This window comes from Schistocerca gregaria, chromosome 5 (genome assembly GCF_023897955.1).
Source record: "Schistocerca gregaria isolate iqSchGreg1 chromosome 5, iqSchGreg1.2, whole genome shotgun sequence".
Classification (NCBI taxonomy): Eukaryota; Metazoa; Arthropoda; class Insecta; order Orthoptera; family Acrididae; genus Schistocerca; species Schistocerca gregaria.
In genome coordinates this window covers 319,709,327-319,736,534 of record NC_064924.1, presented here as the reverse complement: position 1 = coordinate 319,736,534, position 27,208 = coordinate 319,709,327, and the positions used below count along the sequence as shown (strand labels likewise).

Below are 27,208 nucleotides of genomic sequence, written 5' to 3'. Positions count from 1 at the left end.
CCAGAAGCGGTATTAGGATATCACTTTACGTAATCCAGTTTCGGAAGCGACATGTAAGCACAGTGGCTGGGTGTTCAGTAAGTGGTCAGAGGTACAGAGAATATTAAAAACTGAATGTGAAATATATTTGCCGAAGTGAGCGGTTTAATAGGCTGATTTGGTTTCAAGAAGGTGTTAAAGACCCCAGTGAATTAAAAGACGTTCATTTGTCGGCAAATATTGATTTTACTGTCCAGTTAGTAAACAACCCCCCACCCCCACCCCAAATAAAACACTTCTGATTTATTTTTTATCGTAACAAATGTTATATATCCATTACAGTGTATAAGTACTATGCAAAACATGCAGCTATGTTTATCAAAATACGAATATTTGGAATAAAATGATTTATGATGCAACCCTTACCTTAAGTACTGGACAGTAGTAAACAAAAGCTATAGGTGCATCAAAGAATAAAGTTGACGTCCAGTTAGCTGGCAGCCATATCCCAGTTTGTCTATATAAGGATGGGTTCACAATAGCCCCGACAATGGTCTCTAGACCTCGTCGCCAAAGGTTGCTGGATAACATTGGCTGACAGCTTCGTTACTATGCGTCCGATCTCATTTGTTGGATTTTGACAGGACTGAGGTGGTTCGGTTTGAATCAGTTTTATGAACAAAGTAGGTTATATTTTAACCTCCAAGTGTAGGGTAGATACCGCGACGCTTCTGTGCTAGGAGGCGAGTGCTGCAGATCAGATTTCGTTATTAAAAAATGTATGCATGTAAATGAGCTAAATCTGTCTCGAAAGGAACGTGGGGAGTACTGTACAATCTGTCCTCTGTTGCTGGAATTATCAGACAAGTTTTACGAATATACGAGACGAAGGAAAAAACACCAAGCCACAAAAGTTAAAAACGCTTAAAGTTTGTGACACCACTTTCCTCCTCTCACCAACAATTAAAGCAAAAGGACCACCATGTTATAAACTAACTGACCGTAATTGATGTTTTTCATATTTATATGCGTGATACACTGTACTAATGATCTCTCCAAAACACATTCTTCAGAATGTTGTTTATTATGTTACACTGACAGGATGTGTGTACAGTTTTTGCCAATGAGGTTTTGAGCACATAATGGTAATTTATATGGTGAAACTACGTGTTCCATTATATGAAGAATGGATAAAATTTGCGTGTAAGCAAGCCAGTATTATCTAACTAACGAAAGATAAATTTGTGGTTTCACAGAAAACTCACTTTATTCTAAAAATGGTGAAAATTAATGCATTACTGGCAGGATATTCAGATAATCGGATTCTAGTACATTTCACTACACTCTAAACACTTACCCAGTGGATTTGAGAAAGGAGGTAACAATATTCCTTGAGGCAGTATTATTTTAGATTTATTGTTGCTTTTAATAAAGAAAATCAAGACTATTACAGTGTCTTTTAGTGTACTTGCACAGCTTCAAAACTCAGTATAGAAAAAATTAAAAATTTCATAGTATAGATAATTCAGGTACAAGAGTGAAAAAATTAGATTTTAAATTAGTAATTACACTGCCGTAAATAACATCTAATATAACACACAAAAACTTTGAAGCTTTACTTTTCAGAAAGTAGTATAGGCGTAATTATTAGAAAGACGTAATCAACAGATGGCAAATATCAATGAGTCACTTCTGCTTTTACTTGAATCAAAACTGCATCTCTAAAATGAGAATTGGATTTTTTACTAGACCTCGAATCACACCTCTACGAGTAGGGGCATACTCGAAATCTGTTTTTCTGAATTTAATGTCGTTGTGCAAGCATTATTCAATATATATGTGAAATACAAACATAAAGTTTACTGTAAGATACTTTGAACACCTAAAGCACTACATTTGCAAACCACTTCACGTAACTGAATCACCAACCTACTGCAGTAAGTAGTAGTAACAATCTACAGACAGCTGATGTCCACCTTCCACAACCCAAAAGATTCATTACAGTAACTTTAAGTAAATGATAAGCTATCGCTGTCACCTGAACAAATTATTTTTCTATTTTTACAGTTTAGAATCCACACCTAAAATTTCTGATAAACATTTTGCCTTCATGTGGTTTCGAATAAACCTGCAATTTCAGTCCATAGATTCCGAACTGTATCCTGGTTATGACATTCTTTATGCTCGGGATGCCACAAACTCCGACTTTGACTAAACTTATCAATTTATCGCAGCTCATGTTTCTTGTCGTGTCGGCTATTATGACCGCAAAAAAATAATTGATATGAATTTCGCCGGTTGTCATATGAAATATGTAGGCCATACGTTCGGACGATGAGGTCGGCTATATTGTGACCGCGCACGTAGTGGCGTACTGATTTGAAACGACCGGTCGTCTTCGGCCGATGTAGGTCGTCGATGGAATCCACCGATATCGGGCCAGTGTGACTACATCGTAAGAAAACTAAGTTCATCAAATTGGGGGGGGGGGGGGTTCTTAAAGCGCAGTTATTAAATTTACATCTTCTTTGTTCATTCACTGGTGCCTTTTCACTGTACTGAGTAATAGTTACCCTGTCTTTTGTGCTGCCCTGTATACAATTACTGTACCGACAGTCAATCAAATACCTGCCAACTTTGGCCAGAACATCATCCTATGAGAATAATGTAATTCACTGCGTCATACGGTGCAATATAACACCAGAAAAAATCGCTTGAATCAGTTTTCAAACTCAAACTAAACGTATTTCTAGTAAGTCATTTTGTCGCTGCGCAGGAATTTCTGAATATTCAAAATCAGTACCGTAATCGCTCTTTAGATGTACGCACTTTAACTAACGTAAGATGTTAGAAATATGTAGGCCTATATACTTTTTTTATTTGTTGATACAATTCTGAGGCGCTTCTATAAAGAAATAGACACAAAATGCCTGTTTTGTGCGTGTATTATTTCGCGTGAGGGCCCCAGGCAGCTGACCAGTACCTACCTAGTCAACCAGAAAACATACATACGCTATCAGCTATTATGTGCCGAATCTTAGAGTAATTCTAAACCTGATCAGTGAAACGCCTAGGTTTGTATGCTGCAAGTAGATAGTCTCTACTGACACGGTATGGAATTGTATAATACATTCCGGCACAAATAAAGCGAAATATGTTATAACTTTATAAGCAATCACTCTTCCTAGATTTAGTCCAATAAAATTTATCGAAATCATTTTCTCACCGGTATTCAAGTGTAAGTTGGCAACATGTTGGAACTTATAAAGTGCACAATGTGATCTCGTGACAGGGATTATTGTTTATCGCGCTCATATGGATAGGTAAACCTGTGAATAATAGGTACCAGGTATTCTATTCGTAATATAGTCCGTGACAATGTAAACAATAATTACAACACATACACACATACTTTCTTGCCCTACCTTGCCGCATGTTCTGTAGTTAAATACGTTAGACGCACGTAAATGTGAATTTATTCCAGATTTAGAACATTGATTTAGCCTTTTAGTTATTCTTGCGAATTCTTAAAGGACGATAGCTTACAAAAGACTTCAGTATAAACTTTTCAGCACTCACTGCGATACTGGTACTTGTCAACCGTAAGTTGACATTTGTTTCCAAATTTTTGCAAATAATAGTGATCCAATTTTGTGCAGGTATGCCCGGAACCATTGAGGAATGTGTTGTTGTCACCGGTTTTGGGCCTTTTCAAGGCCACGACATCAATGCAAGCTGGGAGGCGGTGAAACTTTTGCCAGAACTAGAATCTGAGGAACAACTTGGAGTGAAACTGATAGTAATGAAGCTTCCTGTTGCGTACGAAGATGTTGTTAAAATGATCCCAGCAATTTGGACAGATCACAAACCAATGGTTCGTAAGTGATATGGTCATCATTATACAAGTTTTTTGTATGGTGTTTTCTGGGTTAATTTTCGTTGGTAAGAGATTCAACATTAAATAAGGGGAGCAAAGCCGTTTACTAGCTATTTCAAACACAGGATCAATAATGTACTAATCTATTTTTGATACCTCACTTGCAGGCACTATATATACTGACAATAAATTATCTCCAGATATTATCCTCACTAGTCTTACATTTTTATACACTGACATAGGTAAACATGGATTTCTCCCAGCAACTATAATTGATACAAATAGTTTTGGATTTACAGTCTTTCTGGTCTCATGGAATGTCCATCTGTGACTTACAGAAAACTTCTATTGCAATACTTTAGTAAATCAAAGCAGTTACTGAAATAAAACTGTGAGAGATGGCACAGTGGTTAGCACACTGGAATCTCATTCGGCAGGATGACAGGTCAAACCCAGTTTTCTGTGATTGCTCTATATCACTTCAGGCAAATGCCAGGACAGTTCCTTTGAAAGGGCACTGCCAACTTCCATCCCCATCCTTCCCTAATCTGATGGGACCAATGACCTCCCTGTTTGACCCACTCCCCTTAACCAACCAACCAACAAAAATAATATCTCAACAGTACACTGATTGGCATCCAACAAAAATTGCGTCTTTTGCCTCATGTTGTTATAAAAAATAAAGTGAAATGTCGTGTGGCTAGGGTCTCCCGTTGGGTAGACAGATCACCGGGTGCAAGTCTTTTGAGTTGACGCCACTTCGACTTGCAAGTCAATGGGGATGATGATGATGATGATGATGATGAAGATAAAGATAAAGATAAAGACCAACACAACATCCAGTCCCTGAGCGGAGAAAATCTCTGACCCAGCTGGGAATCAAACCTGGGCCCCTTAGCATGGCATTCCGTCACGCTGACCACACAGCTATTGGGGCGGACATGTTGTTCATGTCACTCTGTGTTCTTTTTACACTGACCATATGCACAGTATACGAGGTGGATAAAACTCGGCACATTTTAAACATTTATCATCTTGCCCAAAAGGCCATATCCATATACAAATTGCTTACGTATTTGTACCATTTAGCAAGCACCTGTAAGCAATATGTATATGGACATGGCTTTTGGACAAGATGCCGTGTTTTTTAAAATATTTTAAGCAATGACAAATGTTCGTAATGTGCTGAGATTTTTTTTTAATATTGAATTTTCATATCGATCTCAGGACTGGCTGTGCTTTTTGAACGCGCAGTTGCTGGCGTGTTTCAGTTCCGTTCTATGCCAGAACTATTGCTGGAGGTTCCGTATACTTTATGCCAAGAGATTATTGCATTTGAAAACCAGTATTCCTTGTAAGTGACAGTTGGATCTACCATATACCACATGATGGGGAGGACACATTTGCAAGCTGCAATGACATTGAATCTTGACTAGTGAAACTAGAAGATAATGTGATTCACTATGCAACATCTGCATATGTAATTTTCATGCTGTTGTTAAAACATTTAAAAGTGACAGCCTTATATGGTAACTGTTGAATGTGGCAATTCCAATATTTGACAAATAGATGATAAAATTGCTACAACTAATGCAGTATCTATTATATTTGTGTATCAGTTTGATTATGTTGCAGTTTGTTAATGCATCTGCCAGAAATCTTATTTTCTGCAAGTTCCACTCCTTTGCAAACTCACAAGAAAATAGGGTGAAATCCTGCGAGTCAGATTGTTAAAAAAAAATGAGGCATATTAACTGTTTCTGGTCTGATGAAATATAACAGTTTGTAAGTGTAATGGTAATGTTTCTGTTGTGTTGTAACTTGCTGGATGGAATACAAACAATGGAAAGAGTATACAGATAACTATCCACCATATAGTTGAGGCTTTGGTAGACAGGCATGTAATCAACATTCCACGTGTAGCTAAACTTTTGGGCAGCGTTCTTCCTTAGAACACACACACACACACACACACACACACACACACACACACACACACACACACACACACTCCGCTGTCAGGATGCAGAGATCCAACTGATACTAAAAATATCTGACTATGTATGATGGAGGCATTTCACAAACTGATTTCCTTCACTGAAATTGACTTGTTTTCTCTTTTTCATCACTCTTGAAGCCTGTGTCATTATCCTGTAACTGACAAGACAATCATTGTAATTTTCTTCTTTTATATCAAAGCCCATTCCCATTCTTTTGTTCAAAGTTTATTAATTAGTATCAGCAACTGCTGGATTGCTATTGTCATGTGAGTATTAATCTCAATGCATTAACTAAATTTATTTTTGTTCATCAGACTATTTGTAAGCTTCCACCGAGTGATATAGAGCAATGCTACGATATTTGACTCACTTTCAGGCTAGCAGTTCAGCTCTTCATTAGGAAAATGCTGGGATGGTTACTTTGATACAGAACTGGGCTGATTTTCTTCTGCAATCTAAACTTGTACTCCATCTGGGATAATGCGATGTTACACTCTAATCTTCCTCATTTCCTTTAAAAGCCCCCAATCTTTTTATAGCGACATGTAAGTAAGGGAGGGAGGGAGAGAGAGAGAGAGAGAGAGAGAGAGAGAGAGAGAGAGAGAGAGAGAGAGCGCTCAGGTAATACATAAGCTGAAAAGAAAGAGATGATAACTAACGTTGTTGTTGTTGTGGTCTTCAGTCCAGAGACTGGTTTGATGCAGCTCTCCATGCTACTCTATCCTGTGCAAGCTTCTTCATCTCCCAGTACCTACTGCAACCTACACCCTTCTGAATCTGCTTAGTGTATTCATCTATTGGTCTCCCTCTACGATTTTTACCCTCCACACTGCCCTCCAATGCTAAATTGGTGATCCCTTGATGCCTCAGAACATGTCCTACCAACCGATCCCTTCTTCTGGTCAAGTTGTGCCACAAAGTTCTCTTCTCCCCAATCCTATTCAATACTTCTTCATTAGTTATGTGATCCACCCATCTAATTTTCAGCATTCTTCTGTAGCACCACATTTCGAAAGCTTCTATTCTCTTCTTGTCCAAACTATTTATCGTCCATGTTTCACTTCCATACATGGCTACACTCCATACAAATACTTTCAGAAACGACTTCCTGACACTTAAATCTATGCTCGATGTTAACAGATTTCTCTCCTTCAGAAACGCTTTCCTTGCCATTGCCAGTCTACATTTTATATCCTCTCTACTTCGACCATCATCGGTTATTTTGCTCCCCAAATAGCAAAACTCCTTTACTACTTTAAGTGTCCCATTTCCTGATCTAATTCCCTCAGCATCACCCAACTTACTTCGACTACATTCCATTACCCTCGTTTTGCTTTTGTTGATGGTCATCTTATATGCTCCTTTCAAGACACTATCCATTCCGTTCAACTGCTCTTGACATTATGCTGTTCTAAATCAAACAATGGAAAAAACAGGATGGAATGTAACAGTGTTATGAAGAGGTAGTTGCTATTCACCATATAATGGAGTTGCTGTTCTAAGATTCATCGAATTTATGAACCCAGTGGCAGTGGATGAACATCTGGTTAGAGATGCTTTACTGCACTCTGTTGGAAAGTGAAAGCAAGGAAAAGCTTGCTTCACCTTAAGGAAACTGAACACAGAAATGCTTTGAACAAGCAGTGGGTGGAATGCAATTATCCATGGACAAAAACTTCAGCATCAGTCTCATTTCTTTTGTGTGAGGTTTTATAGGCAATACTTTCCAGCAGAGCATGAACACATCTGTGGTACACAGCTCATCCACTGAAATTGAGTTGAGCAGTCTTCATGGAACTTTTCATATTGTGAGGACACACTTAGAAGATGAGAAATAGGCACATGCTTAACACACCATGACAAAGAATTCAATTTTATTGCAAGCTGCCCTGTTATACTTTTCCCCAGATCTTACACATAGTTGAACAGAACTTTTTTTTAAAATCAGCTACTTGTATGAGATAAAATACCAGATGGTAAAACTATTGGGTTGTGTTTAATATGACAACATAACCACAGTTTTTCCTTTTGCTGTAAATAATTTGCCTCATCATTTTGTAAGCATCACTTTTTAAACTGATGGTTCAGAATTCAGACCTGTCAGCATCTTTCTTCTGGAATTAAAATAATTACATTCTTCTTGAAGTCTAAAGGTATGTCACGTGTGTCATATGGAATAATTTAGTCATGACTGGCACTCCCAAAGATCTGTTATTCTGAGGGAAAGCCATCTACTCTAAGTGTCTGTTTCAACTTAGGTATTTCACTGCTCTGTCAGATTCTTTTGTAACATCATATCCCCTACCTCATCTTCATCTAATTCCTCTTCCCTTTGTAAATTATTGCCTTCCAAGTTCATTTTCCTTGTACAGCTTTTCTGTATATGCTTTCCACTTTTCCCTTCATTGCTGAGCATGGTTGCTGTATGGGATCTAGATATTCAAACTGCTGCTTCTCTTTTCTATAAACAACATCTATTTTACTCCCATATATATATATGCCTCTATAGTCTTGCATTTGTATTGTAGGCCTAGCTTTTCCTGCTTTGGCATTTTGCATTTCCTGTCAACCTCATTTTTTAGATGCCTGCATTCCCTTTCACCTGCCTCATTTGTTGGATTTTCATACTTCCTCCTCTTGCCAATCAAATTCAATATCTTCTGTTATCCAGAGTATTTTAATAGACCTTTTTATGTGATTGATCCTCTGTTGCTTTCTCTTACATCTCTCAAAGCTACCTATTCTTCTATTGTACGCTTTTTGCCCTTTTTTTCAGTCCAACATTGCCCAATGCTCCCTTTGAAATCTTCAATAACCCCTCTTTCTTTCAATCTATCCAGGTCCAACTCTTCAATTTCCTACCGTTTTGTAAATTCTTCAGTTTTATCCTTCAGTTCATAACCAATAAATTATTGTCAGAGTCTACATCTTTCAGTTTAAAATCTGGTTCCAAAATCTCTGTTTTACTATTATGTAATCAATCTGGAATCTAGTAATGTCTCTCCATGTCACTTCCAAATTTACATTTTTTTGTGTTTCTTAGAATTACACCAGGCAGCTTCCTCTTTCATTCCCAACCTCGTCAACGTTCTCCTATTATTTTTCCTACTCTTCCTACTACCAAATTTCAGTCCCTTAACTCTCTGTAGGATTTCTCTTATTTCATCATACTTTTTTTTCAATTTCTTTATCATTTACAAAACTAGTTGGCATATAAACTTGTGCTGCTATAGTGGTTGTTGACTTTGTTTCTATCTCAGCTACTGTAATATCTTCACCAGAATGGCTACTCAAACTTGGGGGGAAAAAAATTGTTGAGGATTCCAGTTGGGGATTGGGAGGAGAGGGGGGGGGGGGGGGGGGGCAGCATACCACGGTAACGACTTTTCTTTCCTCTCAGTTCAGCTATGCCAGCCATAAGCAGTTTTTTAAACATTGGTGATTTATATGGAATAATATTCATATAACAACACACTTTAAAATATTAAGTATTTTAAAATTAAGTATTTCCAAATGCCCGTTCACACCTCAGCCGATTGGCCTGGACCGACGAGGGTGGCATGCTAGGGTAGTTTGGGCTGTTGTGTAAAGCCACTGTGCCAGGGTGGGGTAGGGGTAGCGCATCTTGCCTAGTGAGCAGGAGATCCAGGATTGAATCCCAGCCTTGGTGAAAACTTTTATTTGTCGCTTCAAACTGCATATATACCTAATAAACATTTGAGACTTGAAAAGGTCTCTAGAACCATATAATTTCATTTGACTATCTTCATGCTGATTAAAATCTCTTCTTTGATGTTAGTAACACATCGTTGTATATAGTTTGGATAATGGAGCATGATATAAAAATGTTCTGATTTTCCACAAAAGTGTTGCACCTATTGTTGCTCAAGATGTGATTTAGTTGATACACTTGTGGCAGAAACATGATGATGCATGTCAGTAACCATCTAAATTATAGCCAGTACAGAAAATTAAAATTATTTATAATGTTATGTTGAATGATACAAGTTGGTAGCGTTTTACAATACACTGTTTCATCTCGCGTCTTTTTTCATCTACATTTGACTCCAAATGAAAGAGAGAAAAAGTTGCAGTCAGCCGCAGATGCATATGAATAACTAGAAATTAGCAAAATAATAAAGTATATAATGTTATGTAACTGGATGGTTAAAAAATCTACTCATAAAGCAGTAGCAGGTAAACACACACAAAAAGGATATTCAGTATGAGAGCTTTTGGAGCCAATGGCTCCTCCTTCTGGCAGAAGGGTTGAAGAGGAAGGATGAGGGGTGAAGAAAAAGGATTGGTGAGGTTTAGGAGAAGGGGTGGACTTCAGAAAGGCCACCCAGAACCCCAGGGTGTGGTAAGTCTCCCCAGATCTGTGATTCTGGGTGACTTTTTCCGAACTCTTCCCCTTCTCCTTCACCCCTCTTCCTTCCCCTTCACCCTCCTGCTGGAAGAAGGGGCCACTGGCTCCAAAAGCTCGCATACGTAATACTTTTTTTATTTTTGTCTGCTGCCGCTGTTTGGTGAGTAGATTTTTTTATGTATCCAATTATATTTTCAAAAATTGATTATTTAAGCATATAATTTGTTTACTTGGAGTAATTATTGTGGCAACTAATGGACACTGGAAAGTCTTTGTTGGAATAAAATCTGCTGGAAAGAGTAAAGCTAACTAAAACACACACACACTGTCACACTCCTGATCTGTTCCCTTGCTGATGACCCTCTTTCCCATCACCTCTTCCTGTCTTTGCTCTTCTCACCCACAGTCCATTTGATACAACCCCTCTCGTTCCTGTCTCACAGCACCAGGATAAAGTAGCCTCTTCTCTCTCTCTCTCTCTCTCTCTCTCTCTCTCTCTCTCTCTCATATGCGGGGGTGAGGGGAAGATTTTCACTGAAAGAGAGAGACTGACTCATTGTTACAGTTAAAATGTTGTTAGATTGGTCTGCACTTTGATGGTAGAATGTTAGCTAATATTGGCCACTTGTCACCAAGAATTTCAATATGTTTTTTAAGTATTCAAGATAAGGCAACTATCATTCAACTTACACAAAGTCATACTTCTTTTTTTCTCTGTACCTTAAAGACACCCACTGATATTCCTTTGTGAAAGCTTTAGAATAACTGCTTCATAAAGCTGTAGCCTTTCCTTGTAAGATGAGATGGCCCTTTGGTCTGCTACTGTACCTGAAAGTGTGAGGCCCACAAAATTTCTTTTAGCCAACTGCTCAGCAGTCTATATTTCACATGACAATATCAGCTGGCTGCATCAATAAAATTTCATAGCACTTGCACTTTGAGAAAAAAAATAAATAAAAAAAAATTGAAGAATATTTTGTTTCAAAGATGGGTATGAGCAATGCCTACTAAGTATCTCTTTATCACATGTGATCTCATTTTATTATGTTTATGAGGGTGTGCCATTTTCTTTGTTGTGCTGTTAACAATTTAGGTTTAGTTAATTACTAATTTTGTTTGTGGGATTAGTCAATTAGTTTTAATTCTGTGTTAGCAGAACAAACAAACAATAACAAATTTTAATTTAAAAATATAATTTTTGAACTCAGTTATTTTTAATATCCGATTCATTACCCCGTAACCTACAACCATGTGCGAGACTAGTGGTTCGGTATTCGGGCCAAATGTGATTATCACAAACCTGGATGGTGGTACATTGGTCAGGCAAAATGTAAATTGCATGGGCCTTTTGTGTGTTGATCAGGTAAAGTTTGCACAAAGAATAAAAAAAAGTAGTGAAACAATGTGGGTCTGCAAAAGATACAAAATTCCATTACATGTACCCATATGTTTTGAATGATAGAACACCCTTGAGGATTATTGATTTGTGTTGTTGCATTTTTTTAAACTGTTATTTATGTTTACAGGAATTGGATACAAATGGTATTGATTTATATTATATTGTATTAATTGATGATAAATATTTTATGGTATTTATAACACTATTATTACATGAGATTAAGATTATGATTACATATCAGGTATTTCACAAAATTAATCCAAATGGATCTTACATATGTACTTGCATTAAGTAAGTTGTGCATGATTGGTGGAACCAATTTGCCGAATGAAGAAATGGTTCGAAGGCCAGGCAGCAGTGTTTATATTTTTGGCCTGAGCCATTGGGACATAAATCACATGTTAAGAGGTTAAAATATAGCCATACTGAATGTTGAACTCAGAAAATCGTCCTATCTATTATATCTGACCCCTGAGATATTTTGTGCTTACTATAGTGTGGTATTCTCTTACTTCCACATACTGCATAAGTAACACATTCCAAACTCAGAACATTTTTAAGACATCAAGAATCTTAGCACCCGCAGTCTTTTAGCTTCCAGCTGTTCACAGTGTTTATTTACTGATTGAACTTGTGGTATGCATTACAGTTAGTTATCCATGTTGGTGTATCTGGTCTGGCAGACAAAATAACTCTTGAGAAAGTGGCACACAGATCAGGATACAAAAAAGCTGATATTTTTGGGCAGTTACCAGCAGAAGGCGAATGTTGCCTTGGTTGCAGCGATGAAGCTTGCTCCTCATTGGATGTTGAGCAGATATGCTGTAAACTGAATGAAAGCGAATGTGGACTTACTTCTTCTGTTTCATCAAATGCAGGAAGGTGAATTTGCATTTCTTTCTAATATTTCACTTACAAATCCATTAAAAGAGTTTTTTTTCTTAATTGCAGACACAAATATCATTGCAGTTTGTAGACAGAAAACAAGTTCAAGACATGATGGTGATGTGCTATCTACCACAGTGATCAGTTCTGAAAATTTAAGGTGTGCTCGTGTGTGTGTGTGTGTGTGTGCTCGTGTGTGTGTGTGTGTGTGCGTGCTCGTGTGTGTGTGTGTGTGCTCGTGTTTATTGTTATTATTTATTTATATGAGATTAGTGCTTTGTTTTTGAGCTGAGTAGTTGTAACGTGTTTACTACTGAAATTGGAAAGATGTGTATTAGAAAGTATTTAGTGCTAGTTTCTCCATGAACTCTGAGACCTGTATCAAGTTTCCTTTATGTATGATGAAATACTGCATTTATGTTATCAAAAATTACTGGTATTTTCATCACCCCCCCCCCCCCTCCCCAACAGCCTGAGGGAGGAGGAGGAATATGAAAGTTTTGGATGATCATCTCTTATGGTTTAAACACTTATTTAAAATGCTTCTGGAACTCCTTTCACAATAGTGTATTGAAACACTAATAGTGACATATGACTGAACATTCCACAATCGGTAATATAAATTCAGTGACATACTGAAATGTCTGATTTTGGGCCATCTCTCTTAAATTTCCCAAATGTCATAAGGTAGTGCAAGCATGCTCAAAAAGTGAAGGGTATATGTGTAGGAACTAAGAGAAGGTTTCACATAGGCTGAAACAGTGCTGCAGATGTGGGGAAAATGCTATCTTTCAAATCTCTGGTACAGAAAATACTAAGGTTAAGTGTGTAGTTTGGCTCTCACCATTCACAAATAAGAGCAGAAGCATAGGTACATGAGAACAGTAATAGAAAATCCAGGATGGAATGTAACAACATTAGGGAAGGAAAGTTGCTACTCACCATATAGCGGAGATGCTGAGTCGTGATAGGCTTACAGCTATAATTGTGTGAATCTTTTTGTTGTGCATATCGCGACTCAGCATCTCTGCTATGTGGTGAGTAGCAACTTTCCTTCCCTAATACTGATAACAGTAATAAAAATGTTTTTTCTAGTCTTACTGTTCGATCTTGACCATAGTGCATCACAGGGCATGGAAGAACAAAACAAAAGGGTACATACTTAACACTTCAAATGAACAAAAGCTAGTGCCATTGAAGTTAAATAATTATATTTGCTAGAACATTTACATTGTTTAAAAATTTACTGGTACTTGCTAAGGGGGAGGTTACCATGAGAAAAAGATTGAATAATCACCGAAAGGCTAACGTTCTAAGAGTCGGGGCGTGGAATGTCAGAAGCTTGAACGTGGTAGGGAAACTAGAAAATCTGAAAAGGGAACTGCAAAGGCTCAATCTAGATATAGTAGGGGTCAGTGAAGTGAAGTGGAAGGAATACAAGGATTTCTGGTCAGATGAATATCAAGTAATATCAACAGCAGCAGAAAATGGTATAACAGGTGTAGGATTCGTTATGAATAGGAAGGTAGGGCAGAGGGTGTGTTACTGTGAACAGTTCAGTGACCGGGTTGTTCTAATCAGAATCGACAACAGACCAACACCGACAACGATAGTTCAGGTATACATGCCGACGTCGCAAGCTGAAGATGAACAGATAGAGAAAGTGTATGAGAATATTGAAAGGGTAATGCAGTATGTAAAGGGGGTCGAAAATCTAATAGTCATGGGCGACTGGAATGCAGTTGTAGGGGAAGCAGTAGAAGAAAAGGTTGCAGGAGAATATGGGCTTGGAAAAAGGAATGAAAGAGGAGAAAGACTAATTGAGTTCTGTAACAAGTTTCAGCTAGTAATAGCGAATACCCTGTTCAAGAATCACAAGAGGAGAAGGTATACTTGGAAAAGGCCGGGAGATAAGGGAAGATTTCAATGAGATTACATCATGGTCAGACAGAGATTCTGAAATCAGATACTGGATTGTAAGGCGTACCCAGGAGCAGATATAGACTCAGATCACAATATAGTAGTGATGAAGAGTAGGCTGAAGTTCAAGACATTGGTCAGGAAGAATCAATACGCAAAGAAGTGGGATACGGAAGTTCTAAGGAATGACGAGATACGTTTGAAGTTCTCTAACTCTATAGATACAGCAATAAGGAATAGTGCAGTAGGCAGTACAGTTGAAGAGGAATGGACATCTGTAAAAAGGGCCATCACAGAAGTTGGGAAGGAAAGCATAGGTACAAAGAAGGTAGCTGTGAAGAAACCATGGGTAACAGAAGAAATACTTCAGTTGATTGATGAAAGGAGGAAGTACAAACATGTTCCGGGAAAATCAGGAATACAGAAATACAAGTCGCTGAGGAATGAAATAAATAGGAAGTGCAGGGAAGCTAAGACGAAATGGCTGCAGGAAAAATGTGAAGACATCGAAAAAGATATGATTGTCGGAAGGACAGACTCAGCATACAGTAAAGTCAAAACAATCTTTGGTGACATTAAAAGCAACGGTGGTAACATTAAGAGTGCAACGGGAATTCCACTGTTAAATGCAGAGGAGAGAGCAGATAGGTGGAAAGAATACATTGAAAGCCTCTATGAGGGTGAAGATTTGTCTGATGTGATAGAAGAAGAAACAGGAGTCGATTTAGAAGAGATAGGAGATCCAGTATTAGAATCGAAATTTAAAAGAGCTTTGGAGGACTTACGGTCAAATAAGGCAGAAGGGATAGATAACATTCCATCGGAATTTCTAAACTCATTAGGGGAAGTGGCAACAAAACGACTACTCACGTTGGTGTGTAGAATATATGAGTCTGGCGACATACCATCTGACTTTCGGAAAAGCATCATCCACACAATTCCGAAGACGGCAAGAGCTGACAAGTGCGAGAATTATCGCACAATCAGCTTAACAGCTCATGCATCGAAGCTGCTTACAAGAATAATATACAGAAGAATGGAAAAGACAATTGAGAATGCGCTAGGTGACGATCAGTTTGGCTTTAGGAAAAGTAAAGGGACGAGAGAGGCAATTCTGACGTTACAGCTAATAATGGAAGCAAGGCTCAAGAAAAATCAAGACACGTTCATAGGATTTGTCGACCTGGAAAAAGCGTTCGACAATATAGAATGGTGCAAGCTGTTCGAGATACTGAAAAAAGTACGGGTAAGCTACAGGGAGAGACGGGTCATATACAATATGTACAACAACCAAGAGGGAATAATAAGAGTGGACGATCAAGAACGAAGTGCTCCTATTAAGAAGGGTGTAAGACAAGGCTGTAGTCTTTCACCCCTACTCTTCAATCTGTACATCGAGGAAGCAATGATGGAAATAAAAGAAAGGTTCAGGAGTGGAATTAAAATACAAGGTGAAAGGATATCTATGATACAATTCGCAGATGACATTGCTATCCTGAGTGAAAGTGAAGAAGAATTAAATGATTTGCTGAACGGAATGAACAGTCTAATGAGTACACAGTATGGTTTGAGAGTAAATCGGAGAAAGACGAAGGTAATGAGTAGTAGTAGAAATGAGAACAGCGAGAAACTTAACATCACGATTGATGGTCACGAAGTCAATGAAGTTAAGGAATTCTGCTACCTAGGCAGTAAAATAACCAATGACGGACGGAGCAAGGAAGACATCAAAAGCAGACTCGCTATGGCAAAAAAGGCATTTCTGGCCAAGAGAAGTCTACTAATATCAAATACCGGCCTTAATTTGAGGAAGAAATTTCTGAGGATGTACGTCTGGAGTACAGCATTGTATGCTAGTGAAACATGGACTATGGGAAAACCGGAACAGAAGAGAATCGAAGCATTTGAGATGTGGTGCTATAGAGGAATGTTGAAAATTAGGTGGACTGATAAGGTAAGGAATGAGGAGGTTCTACGCAGAATCGGAGAGGAAAGGAATATGTGTGAAAGCACTGATAAGGAGAAGGGACAGGATGATAGGACATCTGCTGAGACATGAGGTAATGACTTCCATGGTACTAGAGGGAGCTGTAGAGGAAGACCGAGATTGGAATACGTCAAGCAAATAATTGAGGACGTAGGTTGCAAGTGCTACTCTGAGATGAAGAGGTTAGCACAGGAAAGGAATTTGTGGTGGGCCGCATCAAACCAGTCAGTAGACTGATGACAAAAAAAAAACTTTCTAAACTGAGTTGACTACTACAGTGTGTGCTTACTGGTAAACATGAAATCACAAGTTGTACCCTTCCCTGTCTATTGTTGCTTTACAGCTGTTCAAGAAAAAAATTGTGCTATGACCAATGGCAAGATTGTGAAACTGGAACAGGCTCTTTGAGCATATTGTCAGGCAATTGGCAAATCATGGCTGATCAGGACACAAACAGTGAAATGAGTGATGACATCCACTAATGAAGACCATGAGTAATGGATAGCCCCATAAACAAGAATCTGAATGTAGCATCTCAACATTGTAGCATCTCAACATATGAACATATGCTCCTTTTCAGAGTGCAAACACACATATAGAAACCAAAATTACAATGTTTCTGAGCTACGGCCGAAATCACAGTAGTCATGCGCTGAGGTGAATGTGCAGGATATGGAATGGGCAGAAGAGAGGATAAGAATATCACACCAAAGAAAGTTCCTCCATGTAGGCAGAAGTTTGCCTCTGTATCCTTACAACATGTTACTACCCCTGCATACACAAAGATGAGTTATCTCTGATGCCGCCAGCCGCCCCCCCCCCCCCCCATTCTCTCTCTTTATACCATGTTCACTCTGCTAGTGTCACAAGTAAGGCTACTTACTGTTCATACCAATCTGACCATAGTCCTGAGATAGAGATAGTGTAAAGTGTTTGTCTATGCATATGCATGTCCCTCAACACATCCAGTATATAATGTCCAGATATCTCTGCACATTCCAAGAAAAAAAATTGTCTGAAGGAGATTTGAAAAATTAACTTACACAGTAATACTTCTTACTTCATCTTTGATGCAACAATTTGGTGTTGAAGAAGCAAAATTTAGACTTAAGTTCTTCTTCGTGCATGTATCTAATTTCAAAGGAGTAAAAGAGGATTTTTATAATATTCTGTAACATTGTAAAAGAATGTTGCGCTAATTATCTACAATTTGCCTTATTTTTAACCTTTGTGATATTATGTTATTGTCAGACTTATGGTTTTAGAAAAAAATCCTACTTGCCAAAAAGCAGCTAGGCACAGACACGAAAAAAGTTGATACACTCTCAAAGTCAGAGGTCAATCAACAGGAAAGGAGAGGAAAGAAAAGGGTTGAGAAAGCAATATTATTCTAAGGTTAAGAATAAAAATCATCTACAACCCCATTTAAGTTACTTTTAGCTGGACACTGCAGAATGACAGGGAATCACTGATGAAATACTGTGAACAGGTGATACAGGAAACCAGAAGATGAGTAAACACACACAGAAAATACAATCGCACAGCACACTAGCACTGGCACCTACTTCATCATGTATACAATGTTTTTCTTCCTTGTAGTATTTTACAAATAGAAACTTCCCTTATAGCAGATACTTGGTACCAACTGACCAACTATATTCATCTCATTTATATACTGTAGCCACACACTTCTGTTACCTGTTTTTAGCATTTCATTATCGATTTTCCTCTGAACCTGTCGTGCTCTTCCTTTGACAATATCCAAGATGAAGAAGTATTATCTAACCTGGATTATTTTGTTTCCGCCAACTCTTATCTCCTCTGTTTACAAAAGTCAATACTTCTATCTACAACACCCTTTTTTTCCTCTTTTGCTTGGGTCTATGTCAGCTGGTGAGTATTTTCTACTTTTTGTGATTTTAATTTTTGTGTATGCTTCAGTGTCAAGTGTTTATGAAAAAGCTCAGTTACATAAATCCTAAGTTTTTCCATTTTCTTTTCCAGGTATCTGTGCGAGTTCACGTACTATTCCTCATTAAGTATTGATAATTCTCGAACACTCTTTATTCATGTACCTGATTTAAATAAGCCTTACTCAGCGCTAGAGCTTGCCAGAGGAATAAAACAAATAATAAGCATCATTCTTAATGACATACGTGGCACAGACCAAACCACAAATCATATGTAGATGATACATTCAAAATTCAGAGCATCATTTTAAGTAACCAAGGATGTTTAAGCCTAATGAGATCATCATCACATTGAAACTAAATTATATCTATGGTTGCTGGAATGATCAGTAGATGCAAAGGGGTTATTCATTCCAAGATCTGATGCCCACATTCTGTTAAGAGAATGGATATTCATTTATGAACAGTTACTGATATTTAAAAAAATATATTTGGTGGGATTTCACATATCACAAAGGTAGAGTTATTCACAAATTTGGAATTTTGTTAACAGAGGTGTCACATTGAACTTGATATCACGACAGTAAGGCCTGCGTAAAACTCCCGCTGCATGTGTCAGTTGCAATGCACAATCTGGATGGGCACCTCCAGGGAGTAGAGTGCACTCCCTCTCGAATATTGCTGCTAAACCATCCAGCAGTTCAATGAATCCAAATGATATTGCAGCTCTTTTCAACCTGTTTAACTCCTGCAACAGTTAAAGAAGTATTAATTGCCTGAAAGAATATGCTTACTACCAGTGCACAGTGCAGTCAATAACATGTTAGCACATCAAAGTCTTAACAAAGTTCCAATTATTTTTCTGGGATATGATAATATGTATTTTAAAGTGTGAGAATTTTATCATGCATTCTCTTTGAGAAAAATATTGAAATAAATTTTAAATGTTGCCTATATTGTCTGCTATTTAAATAAAATGCACAAAACTAATTCATTACACACCTTATAAAACTGTTGTGTTTTGTCTGGAAGTTTGCGAGCATGCCGCAAGATCTTTTGTATATCAGACTGTAATCCTGCCTGCCTTATCCAAACCACACAATTTTGTGAGTAACTTCTTTTTTCTGGAGGACGAACTGGAAACTGCGGTGGCGGATCTTCCTCACCATTCACTGCGCGAAAATCTTCCAAAGAACCTAAGTTATTTAAATTTCCCAGCCATGGGACAACATTCGTTCCAGGTTCCAACACTGTTAACATTAAATTTGATTTCTTCTTGCTGTCAGCCCAAGAGTAAACAAAGCCAAACCAGTCCTTGGCTAAAAGACACAAAGCAGCCATGTTTTCCACTTTAAGTGCACCATGAAGTAGTACACAAAATGAGGCGACTTTTCCTTCATCTACACCTGAATCATCATCAGAGTCTCCTTCTGACTTCATGACAGAAGAAATACCTGAAAAAATATAAATATTTTAAATATTTTTTTTATTTTTTATTTTTGAAACTGGTATCTGTATCTTACAAGTAAACAATAACGAACCATCTGCCTCCTCCATTTTCCCTGAACCATGAGGTAGCACCAGATGACGTGAAATAGCCATAGGGCTTCCAACATCAGCAACATCAATAAATCCGCATACTTCAATAGTATCTGATATATTCCTTTTGATATACTCAAAATCAGTAGCTTTATTGAAAGGCTGTAGGGGAAAAAAGCATATGTACGAGGTATTACAGTTTTTAGCAACACAAGAGAGAATTAGCACAGCAATTAGTATCTTGGACCATGGAGATAAACAAGGTAGCATGACACAAGGTAAGGAACTCTCAATTTTAGAATTACGGACTTGCAGTCTTTTGTTGCTTTCCCTTGAAAACTGGGCCAACTATTAGCTCCCACATATAAAGACAATTTTCTGCAGTTCTCAATCAAATGGCACATCTTCACACCAACAGTGGTTTACACAGGATATTCAATTGCAGTAGCACATAAAGGATGTACCCAAAGAGGCCAAAAAAAGTTTTAGTTAAAAAAAGAACTCTGAGAAGTTGGCCTTCAGGCTAAACAAAGATGAGGAATAAGAATAGAATTCGTTGAATTTTTCCGTTCAGCGCAAGTAATTTCAATTCTACATTGTGTTTGATTCAACTGAGAAGGGACCAAGCAGTGAAATACCCAAAACTCTGTTAATTTCAAATTTATGGGAAATATCACAAATTACATTTTTATAGCAGTAATGAACTTTGACAGTACCACCATTTGTATATCTCCTTTCCCTTTTAACCCCAAAACTATCTCTCACTAGCTCCACATTTCAAAAGTTTATTGTTGAACCTGTTCAATTCTGTTCCTCTCTCAAAACTCAATTCCAGTCACCTATCAGTTAAACAGCTTGTTTGTGTGGTTGAGCAGTTCGCATGGCCACTTCATATGCCCCCGTCTTCATAAAAACTTTTTAATGACTGGATTGTTTCTGGTCTCTTAGGTTTAGGTTAGGTTAGTGTTGTTTAACATCCCGTCAACATCGAGGTCATTAGAGACGGAGCGCAAGCTCGGGTTAGGGAAGGATGGGGAAGGAAATCGGCCGTGCCCTTTCAAAGGAACCATCCTAGCATTTGCCTGAAACGATATAGGGAAATCACGGAAAACCTAAATCAGGATGGCTGGAGACGGGATTGAACCGTCGTCCTCCTGAATGCGAGTCCAGTGTGCTAACCACTGCGCCACCTCGCTCGGTCTGGTCTCTTAAGACTAGTAAAATACTCAATGGGCCTCTTAAAGACACAGTGAAATTTGAGTCTCAATTGCAAAGGTATGCATGTGTTCACAACATTGAACTTAATCTTCAGCCTTCCCCATCCCCCTCATAGTCATTTGGCAATGTGACACAATGATTACACTAGTTTCAACTAACCAGACATGATGTGTGGGTTTGAGTTCCCAACTCAAAAGTAAACTGTGTCTGTTTAAGAGCCTCAAGAACCAACAATATTGTGAAGAGCACCAAAAGATTTCAAAACCTGAATTTCAACAAGAAAGCAGCTTTTGTGTTGTGAGACTTACAAGGCCTTCTCCTTTCTGAGTTCATGTCTCTCTGATACATTTTGATTCCTCTGTGCCATGGAACTAGATGTTCCACAGCAACCTTTTTCACTAATAGTTCAGGGGGCACAGATCATTCTCTGAATTGCTCACTCTTGTTCAATTCAGACAAGATAGCATGCTGTAACATGGCATGACAGTGTGACTGATTTGAATGAGAATGAGCCCTTGAAATGGAACTGTTACCTGAAAACTAGTAATGAACAAAGAAATGAAACAGTGCAGCTGTGAACTGTTACCCCCCAAAAGAACATACGTGGGATGTTCAACAAGCAATGCAACACATTATTTTTCCTCAACTAATTTCGGTGGGAAAAATGCATCATTTGTTGAAGGGCTGAAGTGGTAATATTCCCACTTCAGACTCTATAGTTTCATGAAGGTTTGATAGGTGGTGGTTCTATGAAAAGTTTTCAAAATAGCATCTGTAACAGAGGTGCATTCCAAGCAGAGAATTGTCACTTAGTTTCTCTTGGCAGAAAACCAGAACATCACAGGTATTCATAGGCACTTGCAGAATGTCTTTGGAGACTTGGCATTGAACAAAAGCATGGCAAGTCATTGTGCACGGTACCTATCATCATCACGGCAAGGTCGTGCAAGCCTGTCCACTCTCCCATGTGCCAGCCGGTCCCACACAGCTTTGACTCCTGCAATGTTGGAATGTGTGGACACACTAATGTGAGGTGATTGATGAATCTCAAAGCAACACCTCGCTGCACGACTGGACATTTCTGTTGATAGTATTGACATACACATCCACCAGCTGGGGTACTCACAGGATTCACTCACTGGATTCCTCACTGCCTAACAGATCATAAAAAGCAACGACGGACCACTCGTGCAGAATTGCTTGTGCATTACGAGGCTCATTGTGATAATTCTTTGTCAAACATCTTCGCAGCGATGAAACATGGGTTCATCACTTCTAACCAGAAACAAAACAGCAATCCATAGGGTGACCCCGAACCATGTCTCCTCTGAAGAAAAATTTCAAAGCCACACCTTCAGCTGGTAAAGTCATGGTGACAGTCTTCAGGGATTCTGAGGGAGTTTGATATCCCCCTTCATAGTGCATCACAGTAAGGTGTCATAAGGCCATTGCACTGACTAGAGATTATGTTGAAAAATAGGGTGGGGAATAAGATTATTGGAATCCTGAATAACACCAACCTGCTTGCAGAAAAAAATGGGTTGCATTACTTATTGAACACCCCTCGTACTATGGCGGTTGCCCAGAAAGTAATGCACCCCCTTATTTTCTCAGCCAAAAACAATGCTACAAATGCGAAACATTACATATGTATTATTTGAAGTCTCCTGAGTGACAAGTTTCCGTCATATTTAACAGCTAGCGTAGCTGCAGGAGTGTTTCAAAATGGCATCTGTATGTGATGAAGCAACGCGCCCTCATTGAATTTCTCACTGTAGAAAAAGAAACTGTGGGGAATATTCACAAACACTTGTGTAAAGTCTATGGAGCATCTGCTGTCGACAGAAGTACAATTAGTCACTGGGCACAGAGGGTGAGGTCATCAGAAGGTGGTTTGGCAGAGCTCCACGATTTGCAGCAGTTGGGGAGACCATCCACAGCTGTAACACCTGACATGCTCGGTGCTGAATCTTCCACTTTTTTTGGCGATTAAAGGATGCCATTCAAGGAACACATTTTGAGGACAATGAGGAGGTGATTCACACAGTAAAGTGCTGGCTCCGCCATCAGAACAAGGATTGGTACCAACTGGACATATACGCCCTTGTTTCGCACTGGTCGAAGGCCATATAATGGGATGGAGACTGTGGAAAAATAGGTTGTGTCGATAAAACATCATTCTTTCAAGCGTGTAATTCTCATTATGTTCAATAAAGAACTGTCGAAGAAAAAAAAGAGTGGTGCATTACTTTCTGGGCAACCCTCGTATATTAGCTACGGACAAACAAAAAAATTCCCCTTATAAAATAATAGGAAAGATCATGATAAATTTTTCTGTTCAACTGGTCAGGACCAGAACTGGGGTTTGCGAAAAATGTCATCAGAAGGTTGTTCACAAGTGTCCAGTGAAAAGTGTCAAACAATCCCCTACGCAGTTTGAATTTACAACTGGTATCTTTCAGTCACAATGAGTTCAAGGCTGAAGTGTCTTTTTGACATGTTACAGGTGCATTCTATGGTAGTGACACAAACACAATTTTTCACTGTAGTTACACAGTGCTGCAACAACTGAGACAATTTTATCACTCTGTGAGCTGAAGCTACAAAGTAGTAAAGCTTTTCACTACCCATCTGGTTAACAAAAATATTTTCAAGCAATTTCTTGCTTTTTTTTTACATCGGCCCTCATTTTTTGCATGGTCAGTGTTACAGCTGTTACCATGCTTCGCTCATGCTTCGGCACTCTTCGAAAATCTTCTGTCACTCTTTTCCTAGGCTAAAAATTTTCTCTGCGTTTCTCACACATTCATTTAATTATTTACTCTGGGTTGATCACGGTCTTCGAACAACCATCTCAGTTTTTACAACACTGCCGTAAATACATGAGTGAGTGTCTTCAATTTATATAATTGTAACACAAAATCAAAGCCTACATCAATAATGAAAGAAGAGTGTGACTATATTTGGCTTGCAATTCCACAATTTTAATATTCATGGTCTTTTTGTACTCTGATTTTCATATCCAGTAAATCACACGGTAAGTTATTAGTACAATTAATATTATACTGAAAATGAATATCTCCAGAAGCTGCTGTCCAAACTCTTGACAATTTTTACCTGCATTTCACAATAGACATTATTTTTTTTATTATAACTATAAAATTATAGTTGATGTATCTAAGGATTTGAGCTGCACATTTCTTATAGTTTAAGTTTGCTTTACTAATACTTTTGTGTATACACACAAGATAAAAATAATGACCAATGTAGATCTACTTAATGTAAGATTATGTCATACCTGAGGGGCAGGTGAGAGAATAATGCGGGAACCCAAATTTCCACACTTCAGTGTGCCCTGAAAGGATGCAAAATTTGCCTCTGCCAGTTTCTGGAACATTGCCTGAACTGAAGAGATAGTAAGTGCTGCTTCAGGTACATGAACACAGCTATCAAGGCCTGCCAATTCAACAAGACGACTATACAGAGGAAGACCTAACTGTAATGATGGATCATCAGGCGGAGCAATGCACATGACACTCAGTTTACAGGGAAACGAAAACGGCAACGGGAACGGTGTAGCAAAATCTCGTTGTCCCAAAGTGCTCAGTGAATGCTTCAAGGACAATGGTCCTACACCAGGGCTGCCATCAGTAACAAGCACAACCTAAAAGAGAAGCTTTTCTTAAAAACTGAATACCACATAAAATTTTGAAATAATACAACAGTACAACTTATTGTTAACAAAAAGTTTATGACCATAGAAGTAAATTAAAGTAAACTTATTACATGTACAGGTCCCTCTTTTTCGCGACAATGTCGCAGCTTGTTTCATAGGTATGACAATTTTCTGTCTTTCATAAAAACAAAAAAACCAGGTGATTTAATTTTGGAAATATATACAAAAAACACAATTCATTATCAGTTCCAAATGCTTTTTATACTTCATTATTTTTTGATAAATAGATAATGAATAATTTTTAAAAAATGATTACTTTCTGTTTGAGTAAAGGTAGTCCATCCAATACTTTGAAGTTCCCCAGAGGATAAGTATTGCACTATGCAAAACTGAGTTATACTGATAAGGGAATGGTCAGACTTGTCATGCCGAAACATGTATTGCTTTTTTTATCACTGTTATTTAACTGTGCAAAAGGTCCGTATGCAAAATTGTAGCTGCTGACAAGAACTGGAAGTCACCCACAAAAAATCACGAACATGGCTGTGTTTCCTGCTTGGCGCTTGCAGTGACGGCTGGCCACCCCTGGAAATTGGGGGTCGTGAGCATTGTGCGCATGGTCGGGAAGTGCGACCGTCTTATCGCGGCGTTCACTGAAGAGGAATTTCGCTGCACGGTTTTGGTGGAAAGGGGAAACGAATATTCATTTCTGTGGCATGCACGTCCTTTTAATTTCTGGTACGTATTTCGAAACATACCGTTCTGAAACTGGTTAGAGACGTGAAAGATGTTCTGTACATGTTCATCTATACTCCACAAGCCACTTCACGATGAACATTCAGTCTTCCCTCACAGGTGATGGCGAACCCTGTAAATGGTTTGCTGCTTGCCATGGAGATTTACCACAGACACCAAATGAAGCAATCAAAATAAAATGCGCGTGAAGACTATGTGTTGTATGACATGGTTATTAAGCTTCTAGACGAGCATGTAAATAGCACAGACATGTGGCTAGAAACAAACTGAAACACTCAATATTGCAGACTGTGAATCTACAGACGGCGAAGACACTAACGAAAGCTGCACTCATGAAGACTCTTCGAGTGATAGTGCCACATACCATCATCAATTATCTCCGAAAGTAACACCAACAACTACAATTACCTTATCAGACAAAGAAAAAGCGGTGACGTATTGGTTGAATGAAAGTGGTAAGAAATGCCTACGTGTCAGTGCTGTTCAAAATAAGTATCGGCTTTGTCCGTTTTGAACGTGAATTGTATAGATGGAAAAAAGGAAGTCGCTGGACGACGTAAGTGTCAACTGGAAATTGCGACGGAGACTTTTTGAGCTATTTACCGATGCCAGACAACAGTCATTTAGTGTCAGCGATACAACTTTGCGTGATTGGGCGTTAGAGATTGCCAACGCGATAGGCGCTAAAGAATTTACAGCTTCTCAAAGTTGGATTAGTCACTTCAAAGGATCACATAAAATTGTAGCAAGAAAAATAACAAAATTTGTATCGAGAAACAGGTTGGAAAATGAAGTGACATAAATCGAAACGATAGAAGCTTTTCTTACGAATGCAAAAAATAAGATCGCTGGTTTTAGGGAATCGTACATGTACAAGGCAGATCAGTCAGGTTTTCAAAAAGAAATGCGTGCGAAAAGAACAATGTTATGTCATTCAAAGGGGAAAAACATATTGAGGCGATTGCGCGGTCCACGACTGCACTCACCCATTCATACACTATAATGCCCATAATTAGTCTGGATGGTTCATTGCTGCCTAAACTATATGTGTGTCTTTAAGAACCAACTGGACGTTTTGGACCACATGTCAAAAGAACAATGTTCTACGCAAACAATCTTGTGGTACACACATCGAAGTCTGGAAAAATGGGAAATTAAAAAATTACACTTTTCATGCGTCGTGCTTTTCTTCCGTTCTGCGGGAACAAATCTCTTCTCCTTCTAGATTCATGGTCAGGTCATAAAAGGTCTGATTCATTAAAAGCTGTATTTCGAGCCCACGCTGACAAAGAAGTAGAGATATTTCAGATTCCACCCAGCACGACGAATGTAATTCAACCTTTACACAGAGAATTTTTCCGTCAGTGGAAGGCATTTTACAGAAAACTAACAGAAAATTATTGTGTGCAGATCACTGCAATTTCCTGTATATCACCGTGACAATATTCTCAAGCTGCAATCAGTAGTACATTATCAATTTTCCTCCCCACGGTTTCAGAATTTGATTAAATATGCGTGGCACTCCTCGAACTATACTGATACTAGGCCTGATTCATTCCTAACACCAGCCCAGTTTTGTCTACGGACATCTAACAATGTCTGTGATTCTCAGGGCTGTCATATGTTGTCTTTGCTTGTATGTTCTTGGTGCACAAAAAACCTATCTTTTGAACACTGTATCAATATTTCACAT

The 27,208-nt window shown here is 38.4% G+C and overlaps 2 protein-coding genes across 12 annotated transcripts in view; one reads left to right on the top strand and one right to left on the bottom strand.

Moving 5' to 3' along the window:
* The first annotated feature begins 2,921 nt into the window (after positions 1-2,921).
* LOC126271964 (pyroglutamyl-peptidase 1) lies at positions 2,922-19,280 on the top strand. 4 transcript variants are annotated; one of them, XM_049974424.1, is made up of 4 exons: positions 2,922-3,053; positions 3,639-3,853; positions 12,274-12,506; positions 18,421-19,280. In XM_049974424.1, the coding sequence occupies exons 2-4, from the start codon at positions 3,641-3,643 to the stop codon at positions 18,602-18,604; spliced, it is 630 nt and encodes a 209-aa protein (XP_049830381.1). In that variant the 5' UTR covers positions 2,922-3,053; positions 3,639-3,640; the 3' UTR covers positions 18,605-19,280. The 4 variants fall into 4 exon arrangements, with proteins under 4 accessions (XP_049830381.1, XP_049830380.1, XP_049830378.1 ...); XM_049974423.1 differs by lacking the exon at positions 2,922-3,053 and adding an exon at positions 3,201-3,302; XM_049974421.1 differs by lacking the exon at positions 2,922-3,053 and adding an exon at positions 3,214-3,321.
* The window catches only part of LOC126271959 (integrator complex subunit 14), a 104,811-nt gene continuing 96,400 nt past the window's right edge, over positions 18,798-27,208 (bottom strand). For all 8 annotated transcript variants that reach the window (XM_049974407.1, XM_049974409.1, XM_049974410.1 and 5 more), the window contains 4 exons: positions 24,382-24,747; positions 19,868-20,027; positions 19,329-19,780; positions 18,798-19,074 (listed from right to left, as the gene is read on the bottom strand). In XM_049974407.1, the coding sequence (XP_049830364.1) occupies positions 18,850-19,074; positions 19,329-19,780; positions 19,868-20,027; positions 24,382-24,747 (1,203 nt within the window). In that variant the 3' untranslated portion in view covers positions 18,798-18,849. The remainder of the gene's footprint in view (positions 19,075-19,328; positions 19,781-19,867; positions 20,028-24,381; positions 24,748-27,208) is intronic.

Excerpts from the sequence above, each read along its gene's own strand:
- LOC126271964 (XM_049974424.1), top strand. The coding sequence starts at position 3,641 with ATGCCCGGAACCATTGAGGAATGTGTTGTTGTCACCGGTTTTGGGCCT. Across the intron at positions 3,854-12,273 it reads GGACAGATCACAAACCAATG|TTAGTTATCCATGTTGGTGT; the intron begins GTTCGTAAGTGA and ends TATGCATTACAG. Across the intron at positions 12,507-18,420 it reads GTTTCATCAAATGCAGGAAG|GTATCTGTGCGAGTTCACGT; the intron begins GTGAATTTGCAT and ends TTTCTTTTCCAG.